The 25,739-nt window shown below is 46.0% G+C and overlaps 1 protein-coding gene and 1 long non-coding RNA gene across 2 annotated transcripts in view; both read left to right on the top strand.

Moving 5' to 3' along the window:
• The window catches only part of LOC105853439, a 14,239-nt gene extending 10,653 nt beyond the window's left edge, over window positions 1–3,586 (top strand). The window contains exon 3 of the long non-coding RNA XR_001145287.1: window positions 3,450–3,586. This is a non-coding gene — a long non-coding RNA (uncharacterized LOC105853439). The remainder of the gene's footprint in view (window positions 1–3,449) is intronic.
• Window positions 3,587–14,725: 11,139 nt separating this feature from the next.
• BAALC (brain and acute leukemia, cytoplasmic) overlaps window positions 14,726–25,739 on the top strand; it is a 63,433-nt gene continuing 52,419 nt past the window's right edge. The window contains exon 1 of the mRNA XM_004679678.2: window positions 14,726–15,047. Within this exon, the coding sequence (XP_004679735.2) occupies window positions 14,888–15,047 (160 nt within the window). The 5' untranslated portion in view covers window positions 14,726–14,887. The remainder of the gene's footprint in view (window positions 15,048–25,739) is intronic.

Genomic DNA, 25,739 nt, shown 5'->3' with positions numbered 1-25,739 from the left:
CAAACTTATTCTAAAAGCTGATCTCAAAGGGAATTAGTGATCAGATACTACTTTTACTTAATGATGTTTGTTAGTGAAACTCAAGGAATTGCTAAATCCTTATAGTCTAGGATGCTTGGTGCCTGCTGCAGGAGCAGTCAGGCTACAGGAATCCGCACCGTTTGGATATTCACTATGATTGTGATAGTACTTTTCTTTTTTGATCACCTGCAATACTCACATTTCCCCCAGATTACTGGCCATGATTTCTGTCATTGCGTTGGATGAATTCTTAAAAATACAGTTTGCTTTACTTCTGGAGAAATGGGTATGTATTTCCACAGAAAGATTTGCACAGTAATGTTCATAGCAGTTTTATTCACAAGAGACCACAACTGGAAACAGCACAGTTGCCTCCTAATGGTGAGTAGGTAAAGCAATTGTGGAATATCCCTATGGTGTAATACTATTTAGCCATTAAAATAAGATACGGATACACTTGATAACATTAATGAACCTCTACACTGAGCTAAAGAAACCAGGCATAAAAGAGCACACTGTATTATTCCACTTATATGAAATCCTGTCACTGGCAAAACTGGTCTATAGTGATTGAAAGCAGCTTGACAGGTGCCTCAGGCAGAACTGAGAAAAGGGAGAGGCACAAGTCAGAGAAACTGACTGCAAGTGGGCAGGGGAGGTTTTGGGGGAAACATAGGAAACATACTGCATCCTGATTAGAAGGAGGTTACAGTTATACTTATCAAAACTTGAATTGTAAATATAAAAAGGGTATAGTTAACTATATGCGTATTATATTTCAATAAGACTTACTTTTTTCTGGGCCCTTGCTGGTGGTGCAATGGGTTAAAGAGCAGTACTATGTAGCTATCACAGCCACTATAGCACAAGTTTGATCCCCTGCCAGGGGAGTGACTCACATGGTATGGCAGACCTCTCCTGACCTGCCCGCTGCTCCCCTCAGCAGTGTATTTCAGTACATCTGCCTGTTCTGCTCCCCAATCTCACTGGTGAATCTTCTCTCCCCCTGCACTTCTGGCCTATACCGCAGTTCTCTATGTATAATAAATAAATCTTAAAAAATGAAATATTTTTTTCTTTATGAAAAAATTTAAAATAAAAAGCAAAATGTCATTGGTTTCCTCAGCCACAGTGGCCTGGTTTTCATGATGATAGGAGAGCAGCTCTTCCCCAGAGCCCTCTGAGTGATCACAAGCTTAGGGCCGCAGGGAAGGTTATCCTTGTCCAGTCCCAATCTCTGAAAAGGTGTAAACAGAGGACTGGCTCATAATAACACTCAGCTGTGAGCAGAGTGCATCTCTGGGGAAAGCCTGTACTGTTAGAATAACACGCAGCCCACAGCTGGCAGGAATCATGATGAATCATGGTGCGTTTATAGAAGCGAAGGGGTTGTGATTCACATGTGTCACAGTTGATGGGAATATTAAGGGCTCCCTTCCCCAACAGTAGAAAAATAGAAAAATCTCTAAACATTGCATTTCTTTAAAAAAAATGCTACTTCAGCTCCTCCCCATTGATTCACTTGAAAGAAATATCTGTCAGGTTCTGTATTTGGTTAAGTCAAATCTTTTCTCAGAACAAGACAGTGTTGTGTGTAGGAATATTGCCTAACCCTTGTCATCATTTACTAAGGGTAGACAGAAGACCTGCTTTTCTTCTTGTCACGAGAACCATTGCTCCTGTCAGTTAAAGGCAGCCACATACCCCTTTCTCTGACTGGTCTTCCTGACTACCTTAGGATCCAGCAGGGGAAGGTGGGGCTGAATTGTAATTGAATGTTTTTGAATAGACTCATAAGACCAGCAGGTAGGTATCAGAATGGGATTCTAGAGATTTTTCAGGGACTTCATGTGTTCATCAGAATTTTATCCACTGTCAGTGTGGGCTTATTTTAAGCCATGGGGAGAGAAAGTAACAATAAAGATTGGAGCAATGCCTGTCTCTCCCAAGCAAGATGGTTAAGATGCCCAAAGAAGGGCCCTCCCTGGTGGCACAGTGGGTTAAAGCACAGCACTGAAAAGCTAAAGCCACTTTCGCATGAGTTCGATTCTCGCCTGTCCTGGAGGTGACCACATGGCGTGGCAGACCTCTCCTGACCCGCCCGCTGCTCCCCTCAGCAGTGTACTTCATCGATCTGCCTGTTCTGCTCCCCACTCTGTCTCTGGTGAAGCCTCTCACTGCCCCTGAGCCTCTGGCCTGTACCCCAGTTCTGTATGCACAAATAAATAAATCTTTAAAAAAAAAAAAAAAAGGATGCCCAAAGATAACCTGAGATCTTCCTGACGAGAAACATCAAATGATAGAATCCAGGGTAATCACACCCCCTGGAAGGTGAGAAGGGGAAATCAGGAATATAGAGAGTCAGAGAGCCTCAGATTTCTTATTCACATTTTGATTAACTCCTAAATCATGAATACAAGGGGCAGATTTCAAACTGCCTAGCAAAAGATAAGAAATCTGAACTGCAATTTAAGCTGCAGTTGTACATAAAAGGCATACAGTTTTAACCCAAACAAATTTGTTTCCTTGTTATAACAAAATTCACATTTATTGGAGGAATATAGCAGAATCCACAGTCTTCACAACACAGCATTCATAATACCCAGGATACAATCCAAAAGCATTTAACACACTAAGCAGGAAAATGTACCCTATCCTCAAAAGAAAAAAATCATCAGTGGAGGTTGAGCTAGATGCTGGAATGAGCAGAGAGAGAAGGCTTTTAAGGTAGCTGTTATAATTATGCTCAGTGACATGAGAAAAAAATTGCTTATAATGACTTATTAGATAGAAAATCTCAGCAAAGAAATGGAAATGATAAAAAGAACCAAGTGGAAATGATAAAATTGAAAAATAAAAGTTAAAATAGATTCTCAGATGGGCTTAATTACAAAATGAAGCTTAAAGAGAAAAAAAAATTATTAATTTAAAAATAACCCAGTAGAAATGATCTGAACTAAACAGGGCTACTTCCATTTTACAAGGTGTAGCCTAAGTTTGTTGTCAAGCAAAACACAATGTGAAACCAAATGGATTGTCAAGCGAGTTATTTACCTGAAAATTTGCCACATTATGCATTGTCTGGCAAGAGGTGCTAACAGTCAGCCCCTGTTTATTCTAAAACACACCTTGTGTCAGTTACCAATCCATTATCACAGATCCAATGTCCTTTCATATTCTGCCCTGTGATGCAGGCAGGGGCTGGTTCTCTGCAAATTACAGTTCATTTTTCTATTAGCTTGTTCCTTGTTAGGTTTTGCCACCAGGGGGCATTAGAAGGAGATGAAAGCCTGGAGGCCTAAGAAGATACTCCTTTCTGCTTGCCATTCCTGTTTACATTTCCCGACTTTGGGAGGGGGAGGGGCGGGGGGCATCTATCGTTTAGGACGTAGGTATAACAATCCTGCACTGTTTTCCCTCTGCCGCAGTGATAGGCCATGAGGCCAGTGAAATGGGTCACCTGGGGGTGCTGTGTGCCTGTTTTCCTGCTGAATTTGACAGTGGAGCTTCTGAAGCAGGAGCTATTGCAGCTACAGACCCACAATGCCTGAGCCCGTAAATTCTTCTTCAGGTCTGTTCAATCTGAACTGAATTTTCTGTCAAACAATATAAAGAAAAAAGAGGTATTATAATAGAGGGTTGTATGGGATCTCAAACAATTATGTAGTATGCATGTGTGTGTTACCATGCGTGGCTGTGGGTAGGGGAGGATGGGAGGGGTGGGTGAGGTTTGACTTCTAGGAGGCATCTGAGCTGAATCTTAAAAGACTTATAGGAATGTTCTAGGCAGAGTGGCAGGTCTGTGCTTGTGTTCTGACTTCGGAGTAGGTGAAATTCCAGAAGCCTTTAGGATCTTTGTATGTGTTCCAGTGCTTCCCCAAACATCTGTTGAGGGATAATGCTTTCAGAAGACATTACTAAATAAATGTGCAGAGAGAAAACTGAGCAAAATTCCTGAGAACAAAACTGTTCTACTTTCTGCATTGCTGTTTTTCTCCGAACCTTTAATATGCTAATGTGCTTCCAACGACAAAATCCGTTGTTTGCAGAGAGCAAATTAGTTCTCTGTTGAACAGTTTGGGAAAGTTTATAAAGGGCACTTTTCTATGATGTGTGGAGTAATAACTCATTCAGTAACACATTCTGCCATCTTAGGTCTAATTGATCGCACTGTCATCAAATCAAGTTAAGTGGTACCAAAGACAATGTTAAAACAATTGGGTAAACTAGAATGGCATGATGGAGTACTATAGTCTTGCCATAACTCAGTCTTCCTCTGTTTTGCTCCTGAATCATTATGGTTCAGGCATCATTCCATAGTTCATTGGAAACTAAGTGTAGATGACTTGGATTCGATCAATGTGCCAATAGAGTGCATGCATATTGCCTCAGATAGTGGAAACTTCCAAGAGCTAAACCAATGTTTATTCATTATGCCATGGGAATTTACAGAGACTCAGCAAGAGGTCACTCAGATAGACAGGCAGTGGCAGGAATAAGGAGTGGGAGTTTATCCTCAAGGCCATAGGAAGCCTTTGGAGCTTCCAAACTGGGGGGTTGCAATGACCAGGTATATTTTAGAAAGTTCATTCACAGGGTGAGGATTTGACATGGGGTGGTTGCTAGAGACAAACTGGCTAGGAAGCTATTTCATTAATGGGGGAGGAGTAACTGAAGAGCTGAATTAGGGGAATAGCAACAGGAATGGAGAGAAGGCTTTGAGAAATATTTAGTAGGTGGACTTGAATTACCTAGTTTTGGAGAAGCTGTGGGAGTAAAAATCAGGGGTGGGTGTGTGGGAGGAGTGAAGTGAAGGATGACCCATGACCTCTGGCTTGTGTTGACAGTCAGTGACTGGCACAACAATTCCTGGACAGCCTGTCAGAGTAGAAACAATGCATAAATGAGCTTAACTTGAATGGTCCCTGTTAACTGTTAGTACTATGACCTTGTGCAAGTAAGTTAATGTGTCTGAGCCTTAGTGTCTTCAGTATACAGTGGGATAATAGTGCCTCATATCTTGCAGGTATGTGACTGTCACGGGAGGTCTTCAGGGCCCAGCCACTAGACAGATAACTGTGCCATGCTGGGACTCACAGCACCAAGCCAAGTCAGCCCCTATGTCTTGCTGGGGGCTGAGGCTGCCATCTTGTTTAGCTTTTAGTTTTGCTCTGACCTTTGAGTGGATGGGCCCGCTGCTTTAACATCTTCATGAATGGACAGTACAAGCTACAGGAATATGATCATGGAAAGGAAAGGTAGGTCTGTGTGACTGGCTGCCTGAGTTTTCCTCTGTAGGAGAAATGTGATAGTGCAGATTCTCAAGTTCAGCCCCCAGAGGTTAGTGTCAGTAGGTTTGGACGAGGATCCAGGAATGTGCATTTCATAAGCGCTAAGGTACCTGTGTTCCAAAGGCCAGATTTGGGAGAGAAACAAAGAGGGGTTTGTTTTTTTTAATCTCCTTTCCCCATCTTTTCCCTTTAACACACCTGCAGACCTTCACTCATGGAGGCATTGCTCTTTCCAGCCCTGTTGACCTCTGAGTGTGTGTTCCTATCTGTTAGATCTTCATCTACCGGAATCTTCGAGACTTAAATTGGGGGTGCTCCCTTCAAGGGAAGGTTTCCACCCGCCTCTACCAAGAGGCACTGCCAACTTGGACCCACTTAGACCTCTTCTGAGTTCTGACGCAATGGAGAGCTGGCCCAAGTTAGAGTTTGCCTTGCAGTGCTGCTGCCGTCATCTGCACTCTGGCCAGTTCTGTACTTCCTGACTTGATCACCGCTTCCGGTCCTGATTCCCACAGATCGTTGGCTCCTTCGTGTGGGGAATGGCCCCCTGGCAGTTCCTCCTGTTTCTACAAACCCAGCTTTACGTCAGCAAGTAAGCTTTCTCCAAGATGGAGTTGGCAGCAGGAGTGCCCGCCAGGCTATTGAGTACCAGTTGAAGCCTATTTATTTCCAAAAGGAGATGTTCTTATTTCTGTGAGCAAAAAGGGTAATAAATACAGCCGTCGTGGGAGTGATTCGTCAGGCACTGGCAGTTTGGCATTCCACACTGGAGGAGGGTTGAAAGAACAACATGCCTGCTTCTCGTTTCTGTGTTTCTTGTCATGCAATTGCCAGCGGATTGCATTGTATTCTGTCCTGGGTGTCTTGTTGAGGCCTGACAAGGCAGGAAGAAGGTCATGACAAATTCTACAACCCTGTTTGTGTTCGTACCTGACTTTCCTTCCTTCCCGTGGAGGAGAAGGGGGAGTCCCTTTGTGTCCAAGCCCAACTCCACCCTGTGTGTTTTGGATTGCAGTCCGCTAATTTTCCCAAGGACTTCTCTGCCTTTTGGAAGACTTTCTCTGCTCTCCTATCAATGTCTCCCTCTCAGATAGGTAATTCTCATCCCAAATGTGTTCTATGTCTCATCTCTGAAAAACCCACCACAACCCAAGCTACCCTAACTCACTTCTAGTCTCCTTTTATAACCAAATAGCTCAAAATGCTACTTTCATTTTCCATTTTTTTTTACACGTTCCTTTGTTTTTGTTTTTTACTTTTATTTAAAGCAGAGGCTTCACATACTTACTTTAAAGAGTCAAGTAGTTCTGAAAGACTCATCACGGAAAACAGCAGTCCCCTGCACCCTTCTCCCATCCGGGAAGCTACTTATAACTCCTTCAGCTGAGATTTTTAGGTAATTAGCTGTACTTTTATATAAGTGCTAGCACTGTGTTCATTCTTGAGCTCTTGTTTTAAGCAGTATCTCCTGGCTGCCTCAGAAGAAAACGAAAGCTTAATCCTCATGCTTTCCCTTTCCAAAGCACACAGATATACCCCTCCCACCTCTGCCCTTCCTGTATGGTTACATCACATTTTTACTTAGTTCAGTAATCAGTGTTTACTTTATTATGATTAGATGTTGAAGGCTGAGACATGGAGTCTTGATTACATTTTTCTTTCTTAATTTTAATTTTTTGGGGAATAAATGTTCTTATTTGCTGTTTTCTATATACTGATTACCAACTCAACTCTAAATTTCCATTATTTCACTCTGCTCTCAAAATGTCTAGAATTATGCTGTCAATCTGTCCTCTTAAAGAAATCCCTCCCACGGCCAAGCTGGTGGCTTAAGTGTTAAGTCTCAGAGCTCTCACTGCTGTGGTCCCAGTTCAATCCCAACCCAGGAGCTAACCCACATATGACACAGCAGAACTTTCCTGTCCTGCCCCCCCTTGACACCCACCCCTCCCACATCTTAGCAGTTAGTTTGCCTCTTATGTTCCCCAGTTGGCCTCTGGGGAATCCTCTCACCCCCCTACACCTCTGGCCTACACCCCATTCTTCTACTAAATAAATTAATTTAAAAAAAAATAGAAAAGTGACATGGATTTAAAAGAAACTGAAATCCAAATTATTCTCTCTTATAATAAAATCATTTTCATTGCTTTTAAAACAAAATCCAAAGGTGTTAACCATGGTCTACACCAGACAGCAAGGCTAATCTCCCCAAAATAACCCTTGTTATTTTTCTGGGTTCTACCACTTCTGGGTACCAGCATCTCCTGCTAGGACATGAAGTCCTAGAGGGGCCCAAACACGCCTCTCTCCTATTCTTGGGCATGCTCCATCGGACTAGTAGGGTGCCAGAGGAGTGAGATTCATGCCTTCATAGGAGACAACTTTGAGCAAAACTAATTCTAATTTTGTTGAGAGTTTCCTGCTTTCTCTAGAGTTTGGTTGATAGGGGAAGGGAGTTTGAGAGGCTGCAGGGGAGGGAATGAGTGGGGAAAGTGGTGAGTCTGAACAAGAGCACTAAGCCACAGTAAGAACCATCTCTTTCTGGCAGCCAAGACCTTGCTTTGGAGCAAGACTGCTTCTCTGCTCTCAGCAGGCTTCTCATTCTCTTCAGCAAGCCCACCCTGCCTTTGTCTAGATAGGTTTAGAAATATTTGAGCAAGTTCATCTGTATCCCCCACACACCATGTTTCCCCCCAAGAATGTATATTCTTGAGGAAACAAGAGAAAGAAATGTAGTTCTTCGGGAAGAGGCTCATTCAGCAAGGTGCTTCCCTTCTTTGAAATGCTTTGAGAAGAGTGAAAGCACCTGCCTGTGGCCGGTGTGAGAGCAGCAGTTCTCTGAGATTCATAAGAGAGTTTCCTGCTGGTAACTATGAACTTGAAATACACCAGTTAATTCAACCACATGAATGAATCTGTCAGGAGGTAAAATCAACAATGCAGATAATTCAAACATCCTACCAGCCCACACATCATTTTCACTCACTCATTTCTCCCCAGCGCAGCCAGGGTAACATCCTATGCAACACAGATAATACACAAAATTGAATCATAGTTCTTATATTCGTGGCTTGTTCCTGATTTGGTCATAAGACAGTTTGTGAGACAGTTCTAAAGTGTGGAGGGAGTATTTTCACCCTATTTTCAGTAACCAATGCTTCTCAATTCTAGACAGGATTACTCACAGCACAGACACTGATTGGAACTGGGAAATATCTCCTGACGTCCTTAATAATCTTCACTTTCCTCCCATGAACAGTAGCACATGGAGCTGCAGTTGGGTTGCCCTGGGAGACGACCTGATGGACTCTCCACCCGGGCTGTGACATGCGCAGCTCCCTAGATGTTTGCTGGCCCATGGGAATAGCTTTCAAGTGGCAGACTGGCACTGTGGATAATGCATGCCCTTGGGCTCATATAGTTGAGGCCTAAATCCTTAGTGTTAACGGCTGACATCAGACACGTTACTTAACCTCCTTACATCTCAGTGTTCTCACGATGAATATGGGGCTTTTAATGGTGCCAACTTCTCAGCGTTGCTGTAAGGATGAAATGAGCTAATCCAAGTTCAAAGCACTTATCATACAGGGGCTGGAACATATAAGGACCCCGCGGATATGAGCTTTCATTATCAGAGGAACTGACAGGTATCCTGAGGTTAGAGCAGGCTCCATCACACAGTCCCAAGTAACAAACAATCTGCCTCCATGCTCCAGGCAGTGGTCAGAGGTGAGAACATTCTGTTCCACTCCTTGAGCTTTGCCTTAGAAACCCAAGCCCTGAACTCCTGGCTCTCTGACATTGTTAACTAGCAATCTCCTGCCAAGAGTACCAGCCAAAATTTATTCTACTTCAGTTCTTCTCTTTTCATCAGATGGTAGTCTTACAGGTTCCAGCCAGGTCTCAAACCACTCTTGATTCGCAGTGCTCTCAAAGGGGCAAGCAGAGACAGCTGATGTGTGGAAATGGGACTGATGATCTTAAACTCTGAAGAACACACTATTCAAACCCATCACAAATGCTCTTTGTTCCAACTTGGGGAGAAGTTACTGCTTTTCTTTGTTGTAAAAAGAAGTAAGAATTTCTGTATGCAGACTAAGAGATCGATGCTGCCGCTCTTCCCTCCCTGATATTTGCAATAACCGCTGGCAAATGACTCAGACTTTCATTGTTGCAGGTGAAGAGGAAGAGCAGAGGATAATATCACCAACTTACCCAGGACCACATCAGAAGACACAGATAATGATGCTTTTAAAGGTCTTGAAGAATGTATTGTGTTATATGGGCCTTCTCTGAGCTTTCAGAATTCCCTTTGGAATTAGTCCTGTGGGAATATACCTTTTTGGATCTATTCTCACGTCTGTGTTAGTTCTCTTTTATTACTCTATTTACTATCTATGATTTGAGCTTGTTCTGCCATTTAAAAAAAATCCTCCATCCCTCTCATCACTGCCAGCTTTTCCTTTCCAGGTCATTTCCAATAGAATGTGACTCATATTCTCTGTGAAGAGAACAAATCAGTTATTCATTACCTCTTACCCATGGGCCAGTACCAAACTGAAAGGAAGTATGATGAAATCAGAATCTTGAAACATCAGCCCCTGCTTTGTCCTGGGTTTTCATTTGGGGTATGAGAAGGTGCCACAGGACATTAATCCAAGCACTGAGATAAATTTTGAAGCCACTGAAAGAACTTGTTGAATCAATTAACCCAACAAGGTGATGGCTTTTCTCAGGAGAATTGTTTGATTTAAAGATTGGTAGGGGGAGAACTTACTCCACATTGATGAGTTTCACACTTAAAATTTACTCTCTCTATAAATGTCTTCTGATAACATCTTCAATTTCTTTTCTCTCTTTTACCAAATTTCCTTTCATCTTGCCCCTCGAGCCATGTCCAAGAGTCATGTGTTATTACTTTTTTCATTATTTATGTTCATGTATTATTATTTACTACTTCAGTTTCCCTTTCTTTTTCTGCCCCTTCCCTCCACCCCCTAAGTTTCCCTTTCTTGTTCCCAATCTGCGTATCTCATCTGTCCGCATCACTTGATTCCAGACAGCCACGGGGCATACTACAACACAGGCGCACACGTCATCCTCCAGAGGTTAGAGGGGCATGAATGGACCAGTGCCAAGTGATCCTTGTTTCTCCCCAGATGTGGGGAATGGTATCAGATTGGGGATGTTGCACTTTGAGTTCACTCCCTTTACTGCAAAAGTCTACTTCTTCCACCAGGGTGACTGTGTCAGCTAGCCAACATTGCAGATTGTGAGGGATGCTTGGTAGATAGTGCTCTGAATCCTCCAGAGAGGGAATAGAGGCATAGTTCCGGTTTGTTGGCTGAATCTGGAATGATTGGGGGACTTGCTGAGGTTTGGCAAGACTTTGGAGACTAAGACTAAGGAGACTAATACAAGACGAAGGAGGCTCACCTGGCTCTGTCCTGTTGGCCAGATTTATCGCCCCTGCTTCTCCTCATGTGCTTTGACACTTGAAGAAATATATGAGGCAGTGAATCTATCTTCCCTTTTTTTAGATGACAGATCCAGACAGCGAGTTTAAGGGTGTGCTGCCAGTTTGTTCTTCCCTTGACACTTACTGCCTCACTGAAGGTCTCCTTTGTACTGCTCACAATAGCTGAGCGGAGCCCAGTGATGCTGAACCACAGAAAAAGTCCTAGAGGTAGTAGGACTTTGGCCCCTAAAATCCTTTGATCTAGACCCTTAGAAACCAGGACCCTCAGCAGAGTGTCTCAAAGCCACAGATCCTTTATTTTGCAAATCCTACCAAGTAAGCAGTAGTTGTCAGCAATGGTTTAATTGGCTTCACAACACTGGTTTGGGTTAAGATTTCCTAATCTGTGTTGACACCTTCCTTTATTTCGAATAACTATTTTGCTGTTGCTTTTAAACTCGATGGAAAAAGATATTAGTTGAGTTATAGATTCTGAACAGATAGTTTAAGATCATTTAATACATTTTGCACATTTACATTTATTACATTTATACCCAAATTTTAGTAGAAAATTCCATACCAACTAGAGAATTGTAATTGAAAGAGCCCAGAGCAGCAGTCAGATGTCCCCAGCTAGCTGCTGCTTTACAGAGCAGAAACATCACTTTGCTGACTCCACAAGCCTCTCCGAACTAGGATTTCCTAGTTGGTAAGAAAGTTTATTTTCAGGGAGATTATGAGTAGTAATGTTATAGGCACCCCTGAACCTCCAAACCTGCCCACTCTAAGTAGGTTCTGCCATCCCCTGTATCAAGACAAAACATATAAGATATTTAATAGAAAGGAACGTTAATACAATCAATGTGCAATACAGAAAAGACAAAGAATATAGTTTCTAAATCAAACACCCAGTTACCATCCCCTTGTGGGTAATGGTCTACCCAAAAGAGATTGGCACAGAGCAAGGTCCAAAAGCCCTCTATAAGTCTGAAGCACCTCAGGGCAGGGACCCATTGAAAAGGGTCAGAAATGGCCAGACAAGTCAGGGAGGAAAAGAGCAAAATCAAAATCAAGATAAATGCTGCCATAGTGAACCTCCCCACAGGTCTCTGACCCACATCTGTTTCAGCCAGTTCAAGACCAAGAAGCAAGATGTCACAGGTCTCTGCTCCATGTGTCTCCCTCAGGTCTCCTTCTGTCTCTCCATCCTGCTTCCTTCCTTCTCAGACCCCTCTCCAGATTCTTCTCTTCTCTGCTCAGTTCCACCCTCCCTGTGGGTGGGGCAGGGAACCTGAAACCTCCCCTTTTCCTGGGGACCACCCTGTTACAGTAAAATCATAAGGAAAAGAATAGGGAAGGAGGGGAAAGAAATAAGACTACCAAGTACCAAACTCCTGCTATGAGTTAAGCAAATTCACAATTATCTCATTTGAAAACACAGTAATTTCAGATTTCCTCCCAAAGTTGTGCCATAAGTGCAGGGGTAGACAGTACCCAGTAAGTGCTTTCTCAGCCCCATCACTGTTCTAAGCACTCTATACACGCAGTTATTTCCTCCCACTTGTATATAAAGAAACTAAGGCAAGGAGAGGTTGACGGACTTGCCCAGGCCGGCCAGTCAGTAAGTAGCAGAGCAACTGCCAAACTCAAGAGTTTTAACAACAAACCCGAGTCCTATTGGCAAACGACTTGCCTGTGATCATTTGTTCATTAAACAAGTATTTGATGAGCACTGACTATATGAAGGCATTGAATGACTCCTTCTTGAGTGTTCCAAGGTGAATGAGACAATGTCCTTGTCCTTGACAAACTGAAAATATAGATAGCAGAGGCTCGGAAATGCGTAAGGTGCGACCACGCTGTACCTAAGCCAGACAACATTACAGTGATCTCCTGCACTTTGGAAATGTTCATGATGCTGTAAATCAGTGGCCGGAGGGCCCATTTCTGGTTATCTGGCCCTGGTCCTCCCTACAGACAAGGTATTCTGGGGCCCTAGGATGCACTCACCTGGCTTCTGAGCCCCTTCCCTTCTCACCTCCCTGCTGGATGCCTGGAGGCATTACTATTCCCCATCTCAAGGATCTGAACCTACCTCCAGGGTTTGCAGTGGAAGTGAGTACTTTGAGGACAGATGACCCAGAATTCTTAGGCAGAAGCCTGATCAAAGGCAGGTATTTATAGGGGCAGAGTATAAGTAGGGGTTGGCCTCATGAGCCCACAAAAACAGATATCCACAGTGACCCTTGCAGAGCAGAATTGACCTGCAGGCAGGTGGAGGACTCATGGATTGAGGTCAGTTCTCTCTACCACATTCAGCCCAAAAAGACAGATGCCGAGATCAGAAACTTAAGTGTTATTTGGTATGGTTTGGGAGGTTATATTTTAGCTTTGGAACGTGAGAGGTTTTTGTTGCTATTCCATATAAATTAATGGTAATTGCATCTCTAGGTTTTGCCATTTTGGCTTAGGATATGTTTCATTTATTCATTGGGAGTACCCTATTTTGGGGTACCTGTATTCTATATATTTGAGAAAACCTGTATTCTATATAACTTACAAGATATAATAAACAGTATACACTACAGATTGTATACAATGGGTGACATACATACTATATTAAAAATTACATGGGTATTATTATATTACACATGTCAGCCAAAATAGGAATTCAGTATATGTTACTGAAAATTGTTAGTCAGTATATGCCATATGTTCAGTATGACAGAATGAAAACTAATTCAATACCATGTTCTATTCTGACAGAGTCTGTTCGTTGAAGATTTATTCTTCCAACCCTTCCCCATTTTCTTAACCATTCTTTGGCACAGATTCCTTCTTTTAAAAAAATATTTATTTATGTATACAGAATTGGGGTACTGAAGGGGCAGTGAGAGTCTTCACCAGAGACAGAGTGGGGGAGCAGAACTACGAAGTACACTGCTGAGGGGCGCAGTGGGCGAGACAGGAGAGGTCTGCTGCACCATGTGGGTCACCTCCCTGGCCAGGAGCTAACTTGTGCTGAAGTGGCTGCGGCCAGCTTCCTAGTGCTGTGCTTTAACCCTCTACACCACCAGGGAGGGTCAGGTTTCCGCCTTTTACTACATGTTCTGGCTTCCTTGGAACCGGTAAGTATTTAGCCCACCTGTTTGAGCTTTAGGTCTGAACCTACACAGAGCTGAGTGTGCTCTAGGGAATAAAAGCCTAAGACTGGAGCCCAGAGAGGCCAAGGTCCCCTCAGGAGGGAGGGAAGTCACTTTTGCCTACAGCCCTATCCAGAGAGGGGTTTCCGGATGCTGAGTGGCTCCTGGCCCTCTGTGACTTTCTTGAGAGCCACGTTCAGAGGATCATGACGTCAAAGGATAAAAAATAGTGTTAGAGAAAGTCTGACCAAACTCTCAGAAATCTCAGGCCCTAGTCCCTGCTTTCCAGATCAGGTGAAACACACAAGGGCTCTGACAGCTCCTTAATTCTTAGTGGAGAATCACACCTGCCCTGGTGACCTGCGGGCATCCATAGCTCTGTTGCTTTTGAAACAAGTGGCCAGAAAGCCTGGGATCCCTTCCTAAGCATTGATTCTCTCCAGGATGATTGAATGGAATGTAGGAAGAGGAAGGGAGGGAGTGAGGGAGGAAAGGAAAAGAAGGAGGAAGGAAAGAATGAAAGAAGGAAGAATGGTTTGGGTGGGGTTGGGGTTGCTGAATGGATGCAAAAGAGCTAGAGAGCAGTATCTCGACAGGGGACCCCCCCACCCAGCCCTCTCCCGTTCTGGAGTCCCCCCCCCTCCTGCGCCCCTGCCAGCTGGGTCGCAAGGAGGGAGGTTGCGGGGGACTTGCGGGGTGCGGGGAGCAGCGATGGCCAGGGGAGGTGGGGAAGGAGAGGTGGGGAAGGGGTGGGCCTAGGAGCGGAGGGGAGGGGTGCGCGGGGAGAGGGCCCCGCGGAGGGGGCGGCGGGTGCGGCGGCAGCTCGGCTCTAGCTGCGGTGCTGGCTGGCGGGTGCGGGAAGCGAAGATGTCTCCGCGGTCTCCTCCTCGCCGGCCAGGGCTGCGCCGCCGGGGCTGAGCCGCCGCGGGAGCCGCCAGCCGAGCAGCCGCTGGGCGCACCCGCAGCGCGGGAGGATGGGCTGCGGCGGAAGCCGGGCCGATGCCATCGAGCCCCGCTACTACGAGAGCTGGACCCGAGAGACCGAGTCCACCTGGCTCACCTACACCGACTCCGACGCGCCGCCCAGCGCCGCCGCCCCGGAGAGCGGCCCCGAGGCGGGCGGCCTGCACGCGGGTGAGCGAGCCCGACTCCCGCAGACCCCGGCACTGAGGGGCGGGGGTCGAGGGAGGGAGGAGCGGGAGGGGTGGAGTGGCGGAGCGGGAGGGCGCAGTCCGCCCAGAGAATTACGGAGGGGGGGAAGGGAGAGAGGCTCCACCTGCCTGCAGACCGACGGGCTGATCGGCGGGTGCGCCAGCCCTGGGAGTGGGGTCAAAGAAACCCTTCCAGGGGCTCAGCAGATCCCCTGAGCTCGGGAAACCCAAGACTCCTTTGCCCCCGCCAGTGCCTGCTCTTTGCAGGGGACGACGCACCCCGCACGCACTCGGATCGCCAGCCCACGCGCCCCGGGTCCACCTGGCTTCTCTGCCGGGCTTCGGTCCATTTCTCCCGGCGCAGCGGGCGGGTCCATCCATGACTACTTGGCTTGACTCACAGCCCGGTACCTCATCCAGGTTGCCGGGTGGAATCTTTCTTGGAGCTTCCCGTTTTCTACCTACTGGGAAGGACTCCCCTGGCCCTATGGGAAAATCAGAATCCATGCTCTGGGCAAAATAAATGCGCCTCCCCCCAACCTCTGTTCTGCACTTAAGCTTGTTATTCAAGAAGCTTCATAGCAAAGAACTTCTCTGTCAGCTTCACGGCATGTGAGACAGGGCATACAGGTGGACTGTGACTAAATTAAAAACTCTTACCTAGGTCATTTCCTCTTTGGTGGAAACCTAATGGAAGGATATTCAAAGAACTTTCTGGTTCAGTCACAGATCAAAGTTATTACTTTTTTTGATTTTTGTTTTTTTGGTCAGGGTAGGGTGGAGATGAGAATAGACCAACTGTTGCTACAGGTTGACCTGTCATAACCGTGTTGCTGGTGTTGAAAGGGGGGAAACTCAATGCTTATTATATGGATGTTGTCAAAAATCACATTAGTAGCTAGATAAAAATGTCTTAACTGTTGGCATTTTTGAATAATGAAATCTAAAATATAAAATGAGGTTAGTTTGAAGTAAACCAGTTGTTATTATTAGGAAAGGAAAATTGTAAACTTCTCTTTAAAGATCGATAATCCCAGATCCATACATCCCAAATAAGAGCTGCCACTTTATTCTCGAGAACAGGTTTTCTCCATTTTTTTAGAACCAATGCTAGCTTCTCTTTTTCACACAAAATTTGAAATTCCCTTTTTGAAAAGTGCTGTCAGTGAAAACTGTGCAAGGCATAACACTTTGCCTCTCATTTTTCTCACAGTAGCAACCATAATGATTATTTTGTGTGGCTGATGCTTTCAACAAGTTTCCAGATGATGTGTTTGTTGAATTTACTGTCAGAATGAAGCTAGGACAGAAGCCTTCCAAAGAGATCTGGTAAATATGAGGTGCAGCTACATTTTCTAGGGAGGTGTGGTACTTCTCAGCAGAGAGCCAAAAGCCAGAGCTGTGCTCCAAGGAATTAAGGTTGAAAAGATCTAGAATGAAAAAAAACAAAGTACAGCTTCAGGGATGGTTGCCTTGGTGACCAGGAGCATATCCTATGTACGGGTGCACTTGTTTAGGAATGTGAGTTATTATGGGATGGTTAAGTATGCACATATTTGTTTCCAGTGCTTATTCATTCACTACCCTGTCATCCTGAGTCATAGTCCATCATGCATCATGAGCTCTGGTCTCTCCACCAGGTGGGGGCTTGGGACAAGCACTCTTATTTATGGTACCCTGCCAAACAGTTCTAGCAGGCTGGGGCTTCTGAGACCTAATCTTTCACAGAGTCACAGGAAGGACTCAGTGCCAGTGCGGGGAGCGCACCCTAAAACTGGCAAGTCTCAGATGAGTAAAGTCATTTTGAGTTCTAAAATTTCCAGAAATTTCCATCAGCTTTAGGGAAGAGGGACACTGCTGAAGAGCAAATGGAACCAAGACTTCCCCTGGTGGACACTGTCACTCTCTGGGATCTTTAGAAAAGTAACTTGATTCCTGTGGAGGTTTAAGCTGGGGAATGGTCATCTTTCCTTAGAAGGGGTCACCCCAGATTATGACAGATCGTTTTCCCCCCACCTGTACACTGTACACCACCACCAGTGCTGACATGGATTCAGTCCTAGGCTTCTGGGGACACCTGACATCCCACAGTGGCGGTGCTGTGATGTTTCAGAATGCTGCTTTGGCCCGTTTCCATCAGTCCTTTTCTGACAGAAGGAAAGCTGAATTCAGAGAATCTTGTCAACAAATATGGCTTCTGGGCCAGAACCCCATAGATGGAGGGGGGCTCTAAAGGTTATGCGTTCCAGGCAAATGTAATTCAATTAAATAGCCCAGGTCTGGATATTGTCTCCACCACCTCACGGTTCATATTTCCCCTAGCTCCTCAATCCTCTGGAGTCCTTCCTTTCTTTGAACCCCTCTGGTCACTCTGCTTTCTTGTCACACTGAAGCCACTTCTGTTACGGCCACTCCAGTGTCAGGCGCTGGGAGGGCAGGAGTGGACAGATTCATCTGTAATCCCTGCTGAACACTCTGTGAAGACGTGTGGGACCACGGTGGGATCTGATGAAGGTTTTCTGGGCGAGTAGGCCCTCCGGCAGCAGACACCTTTCATTCCTGCCAGCTCTGTCTAGGCTGGCCCTCCCTCTTCTTTTCCTTGAAGTCCTTTCTGCTGAAGCTTTGCCATTGAATCAGATTTAGATTCTTTCAAGTGACTTGCTGTCCTTGTGCCCTTTCTTTAACCTGTCCCCCCACTTGACACTATATTACGAGACATCTGGCATGGCTCAAGATCCCAATTCTCCTAAAGCCCCTCTCCCCAACTCCTCAATTATGTCCTCTGTAAACCTCACTTGAGCATAGCTCTTGTAAATCTCACCTCAGTTTCTCTTAATTTAGTGCAGGTGTTTTTGTTTTTTTGCCAGCCCCACAGAAAAGTTTCTTGCCTCCTTCTTATTCAAGCAGCGATTATGAGCCTCTGGTTCCTGTTGTTGGTGATCACCTCCACTAGTCAGTGGGATTCAGTCTTCAGGTTCTCTCTTGTAGGCTGCAGTATCTGGTCTTCATTGCTTCCCTGTGTCCCTGTCCCTCCGTCACAGGAGGAAATTAAACTGGTCTGGCATGAATTACTCTTCATAAAAATCAGTTGGTTGGATTGATTTTTGCTACCGTTGTCTGGCAGGGGGTATCCTAAGGTGAATGGAGTTTGTGAGCTTGCTCAGTCATCCTGTACGCTAATAACTTCCCAGTTTAGCTCCATTCAGTCATTAAAGGCCATCGTTGTACCATTTAGTTTTTTTCTAATTTCTCTAGGAGGTAAAACATCTCCTCAGATAAGAGCATTTTTCTAAAGTGCTATTTATAGCTTTAAATTGCTAAAATAATGACTTTAGTAAATGCAGTATCACAAATTTAGAGACAGCGAGAGATTTACCCAAAGGAATAGAAAGATAGTCAAATAAACTGAGTTGCACTTATGACCAATAGTTAATGTTGTTTCTGATGACTTCCCAAGGGCGGGGAGCGGCCTTCAGGCCAATCATGCCTTAGTCCTCACAGCGGTGGGTAGGACCTAGCACCACCGCACTCCTAAGAACTGCCTCCTGCTCCCCTGTAAGCTCCACCTGGGGAACTTTGGCTCCTCAGGGTCGAGTCCTCCACAGACAGCTTTCAGTGTTTAGCTGCTGCATCCCCTCTTACCGCTGCCTCTCCAGGCCACACACCTGCAATTTCTTCACTGGTTCTCAGACCGCTGTGGGCTTCACCATATTCCTTCAAGTGCACTATTGGCCAACACCTGTCTTAGCCTGAGGGACCTTTGGTTAACTCCAAGCTCTGAAGTTGGCCGAGCCCCAGAGGGCCAGGAGGAAGAGTAAGACGTGAGCCCCAAACCACTCTTGGTTGAGGTAAAATCAGGTTAGATTTTGTTTCCCTGCTGTTGTTGCCATATTACCTGATGACTCACTTTAAGCTTGTGATGAATTCGAACTCATAGATCTTTCTTGTCAAATTTAAGTGCTATGACGTCAGGGCCATGGTGTTTTCACTGCTGTCTGCAGAGCACCTGCAACTGTGACTAGAACCTAAATGCAACTCGGTGTTTGTTGAATGAGATTTTTCTCCATGGACCCTACATGGATGCTGTGGATTTCAGTAATCCAAACTGCGGGCTTTCTCTTTTTTCCTATTAAAATTGTCATTTTTTTTAGTTTCATAGTTAAATGTGTTGACCTTGCTTCATTTTGACAGTACCGCTTAGACATGATTTTGGATTCTGTTCCCTTGTTGACAAACAAATGCCAAGAGACCTTTGTTTTCTCATTCAGTACCCACCTGGTGCAAAGACAAGTGAGATATGTTCCTTGACCCCAAGAAGGTAGTAATATGTGTTTGTAGATATGAAGGTGGACGCTCCTCAGGGCACTATTGTCCATCCTAGAACAGTGTTGGGAAAGGTGCTGGGGGGTTGTAGGGTCCTTTTTGCTTTGGGAAGGGCCCATGTGTTCACGGAGTTTTCTGCAAGAGCCCGGGGAGGGAGCCAGGCTGCTCATGATGCCTTCCCAGCCAGGAGAGGGGAAGGAAGGTCTCCTGGACACCTTGCCTGGGAGTGAGAGTGCTACTGTTTGTGTTATTGGTTAACCAGGGCCTTGCTTGTTACCATCCTATCGTTGAACCTGATCACCTGGGAGGTGTTTTCCCTATTAGTGGGATGTGTGTTGTGTGTGTAAACATGAGACCAGGTAAAGCCCTGTGGGTGCTTTTTTTTTTTTTCTCAAAGATTTATTTATTGTGCATACAGAACTTGGGTGCAGGCAGAGGTGTGAGGATTCACCAGAGACGGAGAGGGGAGCAGAACATGCAGATCGACGAAGTACACTGCTGAGGGGGCAGGTCAGGAGAGGTCTGGTCAGGAGAGGTCTGATGCGCCATGTGGATCACCTCCAGGGTGGGATCAAATTCACACTGAAGCATCTGCGCTAAGAGTTTGCAGTGCTGCACTTTAACCTGCTGCGCCACCAGGAGGGGCCACCTGTGGTCACTTAAAGGTCCTGCTAGAAAGCCTCCAGTCCAGCCCATTCCATATACCCTTCCGAGTGACCGACCCCATAACACCAGGACCCCAGCTGTGGTCAACTCATGGGTGTGGCTGGCGGTTGCTGCCTCTGTCCTGTTGTGTGATCCACAGCAGATGCTCCTGGCTTGAAACCAGTTGCTGGCTCCTTCAAAATGTGTGTGGGGTTCATGAGTGAGCACCAGACAAAGACCCTTCAGAATCAGTAATGAGCCTGCCTGTTGGGGCTTCCTTATGGCTAATTGGTCTCTTTCTCTCTTAGCTCCCTTTATACACCTATTTCCTGTGGTTATATGCAGATAATTATTGGCTATTATCTGCCCTCAGGGATGATAAACTGTCAGTTAAGAGACCTTTCCACTTACCCTGGTATCTCTGTGCCCAGTGCCTGCTTGGCCACCATAGGGCAAAGGGTCTCTCTTGAATGAATACTTTAAAACTTCTGTGCATCCGTTTCTTCCTGCAGTCCCGAGGTGGTGCTTTCTTTTTTTAGTTCTACCTGGTCCTCCTTTTTGAATTCTTATTTATCTGATTGCTTGCATAGAAAGAAAACATTTCTCCCTCCCTAAACTCTATTTGCCAAATGTAAGCCTCTTGATATGTGTCACTTTGCAACAATCACTTCACAAAACCAAGGCAGTTATAACGGCTGTTCTTGTGGTCCTTGCTTCCTGGCCAGTTATCACATCCTGCCAGGAGCTGCCTAGCCCAGTGAATGTGCTGGTTGCATTGCTTTGCTGGGGCTCCCTCATGCGTGTCTCTCCAGGCAGCCTGTGACTTCTAGGAGTTTGGGCACCATGGCGTTGACCTCTGCTTGTCTGGCATCTACCACGTGTTTAGATGAATGACTGCTAAAATGAATATATGGGTTAGTGATGCAGCTACGCAAATGAAGTTTTGTCTGTTTATCTGTCTTATGCCCTCTTCCAGAATTGTATCTTGGATGACTTTGTCTTAAAAAGTCCAGTGAGGGCCCTCCCTGGTGGCGCAATGGCATAGGACACAGCACTGCAAGCTAGCCACAGCTACTTCAGTGCGAGTTCAAACCCCTGCCTCAGAGGTGGCCCACATGGCGCGGCAGACCTCTTCTGATCCACCTGCTGCTCCCCCCAGCAGTGTACTTGTTACAGGGTACCCCAATGTGAATTGGGTTGCCTGTCTGTGGGTTATCTGTTACAGGACAGGGAGAGAGGGGCACCCCTGAAGCCCCACAACTGCCTGCTCTAAGTGGCTTCTGCCATCCGCCGCAACAAGACAAAACATATAAAACTTTAATACAAAGGGACTTTAATACAGTAAATATACAATACAAAACACAGAGAATATAACTTCTAAATCAAACACCTGAAGTTACCCATCCCCTCGTGGGCAAAAGTCCACCCAAAAGGGACTGGTCCAAAGCAAGGCCTGAAGCCCATCACAAGACTAAAGCACCTTCTGGCTGGGACCCATGGAAAAGGGTCAGAAATGGGCAGACAAGTCTGGGAGGAAAAGAGCAAAATCAAAATCAATATAAACACTGCCACAGTCACCTCCCTACAGGCATCCCACCTACATCTGCCCCAACCAGTCCAGGGTGAGGAAACAAGCACGGATTCCCCATCACATGCTTACTGCTCCATGTGGTTTCCTCAGGTCTCCTTCTGGCTCTCCATCCAGCTTCCTTCTTTTCTTCTCTTCTCTTCTTCCTGTCTTCTCAGCTCCACCATCCTTCTAGGTGGGACAGGGAACCTGGAACTTCCCCTTTTCCTAGGGACCACCCGGTTACAAATCCCCCTTTTTGATTTTTAATACCACCATATCTATGGTGGCACAAATTTTAGGGTACAGTCAGTCACCAGCAGTGTCCATGAATGTCCAATGTGATGGCCATAAGTGGAAAATAGTCCATTGGTGCATGTGAAAGGAAAAAAAACTTCTGGTGTGTATCAAAATCACAGTAACAGAACAAAGCAAAACTTTAAAAGTTGTTTAAAAGGTTCTCTCAACCTTGATCCCAACTTTGTTCAACTTGTATGCACAAGTTATTTCCAAATACATGTTAGCTTTTACTTTTCTATTTTTGCATAAAATCACAGGGCAGAATAATCAAGTAGCAATTTGTTGTTGTTGCTGGCCTTGCTGGAGTCCTCCATACAGGATCAGAGTGAACCATCGATGTCCAGTCCCCACAGGCTTCAGGAGCAACGTTGGTCTCAGCAGACTCAACCTGGAGTTTCCTCTTTTCCTAGGGACCACCCTGTTACATAGTCAATCTATCTGCTCTGCTCCCCACTCTGTCTCTGGTGAAGCCTCTCACTGCCCCTGTACCTCTGGCCTGTACCCCAGTACTATATGAATAAGCAAATCTTAAAAAAAAAAAAAGTCCAATGCATGATGCCTTTATTGATAGAGCTTCTCACTCTGACCAGAGATGAATTTTAGGTTCCTGACCTGGGCACCAGTGGGAAGGAGACTATCCTTCCCAGTTGGCATGGAGTCCCCCTGGCTTACTCTGCACTCAGCAATCCCTCAGGCTTGGATCCCTAGAGATCCTGCCTTCTCCCTGGGATGAGGGCACCCATGATCCGCAGCACCTTCCTGCTGCTAAGGCCACCCAACAAAGTTGGGTGTCTGAACCTGTTCTGCCTGCTGGGGCCTGGGGCCTCCAGGAGCTTCTGTGGTGGGCCTGTGACTTCTGCTTACTCACAGAAGACCTTGTGACTTTTGTTGCAAAATTCTCTCCCTGCCAGGAGAGGCCCTCTGGCCAGTCTGTGTGCCACCTCATCTTCCATCTGTCAAGCAGACTGGAATGGAGCAGCCTGTGCCCACACTGTGATCCAGCCCTTTCTTACTTAGCAATGTACTTCCTCACGCTGTCCCCCCACTCTGCCGGCCCAACCACCGCCTCCTCTCTGGAGATAAAGCTCTTTTAGGATGTTGTTATGAGCTGACCTGTGTCTTACCTAATGTGCGTGCTGGAGTCTTAATCTCCAATACCTCAGAATGTGAGCTTACTCAGAGATGGAGTGTTTATACAGGTAACTAAGATGAGGTCATGAGAGAGCTCTAAACCAGTGTGACTGGTGCCCCCCTGGAAAGGAAAAGCTGGACGCAAAAACATAGACAAACACACAGAGAGAAGGCGTGTGAGGATGCTGGCAGCAAAGGGTGATGCTTCTACACATCTAGGAACACAGACAATTGTCAGCAAGCTTCCAGAAGCTGAGGGAGTGGCCTCACAGTCGTCAGAAGGAACCACTGGATTGATGCCTCGATCTGGTCCCCAGGCCTCCAGAACCATGAGAATATGCTTTTTCCTTTAAGCGCCCCATTTGTGGTACTTTGTGATGGCAGTCCTAAGAAAACGGACCAAAATGTGTTTATCAGCACAAATACTACGAGCATTTGGAGAGAAAAGAAAACACTTCTGTTTTCACTACTTTGAGAGTGAGTATTTCATTGTCATCTATATTGAGTAGCATTTACTAAGCATGTGCTGTATCTACAAATTTTTCTTTTGGGTATTAGACGTGACTCTGTAAAGTAGCATCAGAAACCACTGCTTGGAATACTCACCAGACAAGGAAACCGAGGCTCAGTGAGTTGAGGAGCTTGAACAAGGGCATCCAGTGAGCAGAAGCGAATGTCCGTTTTACTGCAACTGTACAGCACTACTTTAGTGCCTTCCTCCACCCCATCTGCCTTTGGCTTTTTTAAAAATATCAGCCACTTGGGTGGGAGCCTCTTGCTAGTGTTCACAAGGCTGAGGATCCTGGAGGAGCACCCTGTCTCCCTGTGGGGCTGCAGGAGGTGTCCAGAGAAACCCCCTGCCTTCTAGTCCCCTGGGTGGCTCATTAAAGATGAACAACCCAGGCAAAATAATGCCTTTCTTTCCTGGTTTGAAATGCAGTGCATGCTCCTTGTAGAAAATTTACAAGGAATGGAGAAAGACACAAGAAAATACCTCTCTGCCAGCATTTGGGTTTCATCCTCAGGTCTTGCATCCAGGAGTATACAGAGCCTGCCTCAGCTTTGGTGGGGTAATGTTTAAACTTTGCGGGGTGTGGGGGAACTTCCCTCCACTTGTTTGGAAGCTCAAAGGCCAAGGGAAAAACACTGTTATTTCTCTTGATGTTTAGAAAGCATTTGGAGGTCGTGTCAGCCAAAATCTGTTTGAATGGAGGAAGGGGTGTGTGTGTTGGGGCGGGGGGCATGGATTAGTAAGGGAATTTTCCTACGATTCTCTTTCAACCCAGAGCACATGTGACTGAATTCAGATAATTTCCATCTAAGTCAGATGCGTGTGAGGCATGGCTGCCTGTACTCAGGCATCCTCTCCCACCTTCCCCTGCAGGGTCCCTCCGGCTGGCATGCTGGCTTCTGTCCAGCTGCTGCCTGGGAATTACTGTGGCGTTAGGGATGCAGAAACATCGCCTCTGGTATGTTTGTGTCATGTGATTGTGTGAGGACAGACCGGCCACCTGTCCTCGCTGCCTGAGTCCCCATACCAGGAGGACAAGTTGTGGGCTGCCTGGTGTTCCGCCTGACACAGCCCCTCTGGCTTCCTGCTTTGGGTCTGTGGGGTGTCGGGTCCCAAGGCTCTGCTCACCCACATCTCACTATGCGGTGCCTGCGTGAGGATGCAAAGCCAGAACCCTAGGTTGATCTTCCTGAATTTACTTCCATTGGCTTTATCAGTGGGGTCAAATTCTCCCAGATTCTGGGACTAGGTTGTCCATGAGTCTTCATTTTCCTGATCTTGTGAGTCCTGACCTCTTTCTGTTCTCATAACCATTTTTAAAAAATAATATAATAGTCTATTTTCACATCACTTTGTGCATTTTCCCATCTCAATGGCAATGCCCTTGGGCTTCCCATCACCAACTCACCCATGTGCCATCACCATAGTCCAGTGCATTTCCCTCCCCGCCCCCCCGCCCCACTGTTCCTATAACCATTTTAGTAGGCAGTTGGGCAAGACTGAGTTGGCAGTTGCTAACCAGATGCCCCTCAGCCTGGAAGTCCAACCCAGAGCATCTTGGCCTTCTCCAGGGCTCGCAGCACCCTCTGATCTAGCTGTACTCATGGCATCACCCCAAGTTGACACCCCTCCACCTGGTGGTGAGCCAGCTTCACGCTCGTCATGCCGTCAGCACCTAGATGCCTCTCTTCTCTTCATCATCAACGTCCTTGCCATTTTGCTTGGAGACCTCCTCTTTCAGTCATCAAGAAATTAGACATGAACAGTAGACTTCTACTGGTTGTGTGACCTCGAGCAAGTTTCTCAGCTGTTGGACGGGAGTCACTGAAGGAGTCTTGTGTTCACTCAGGAGGTGGAGGGTGTGATGTTTCAGTGCTGCCCCCTCCCCCATCCTGAACTGGGCATGCCTTATTCCACCTGCCTGATTCCACCTGCCTCTTGGTCCTTACACCCTGGTCTCTGAGCTGCCTGGAACTGCCAATTCAAGTCACAGCTGGTGATTGCACCCAAATGCAGTGCGTGCTCTAGAAGCCCGTCCTCACTGCCTCTCCACGATCCTACTAGTCCCTCACTAACATGCTGTGACAGTCCCTGTTTAATAGCTCCCACCAGTATCCTCTTTTCCCCCTCTGAATATTAAAAAACACAACACTTCTGAATTCTCCCATGTTCTCCTCCAATCCCCTTTTGATCATCTT

The sequence above is a fragment of the Condylura cristata genome, unplaced genomic scaffold (genome assembly GCF_000260355.1).
Source record: "Condylura cristata isolate star-nosed mole 26May11 unplaced genomic scaffold, ConCri1.0 scaffold00009, whole genome shotgun sequence".
Taxonomy (NCBI): Eukaryota; Metazoa; Chordata; class Mammalia; order Eulipotyphla; family Talpidae; genus Condylura; species Condylura cristata.
This window is presented reverse-complemented; position numbering and strand designations above follow the sequence as displayed.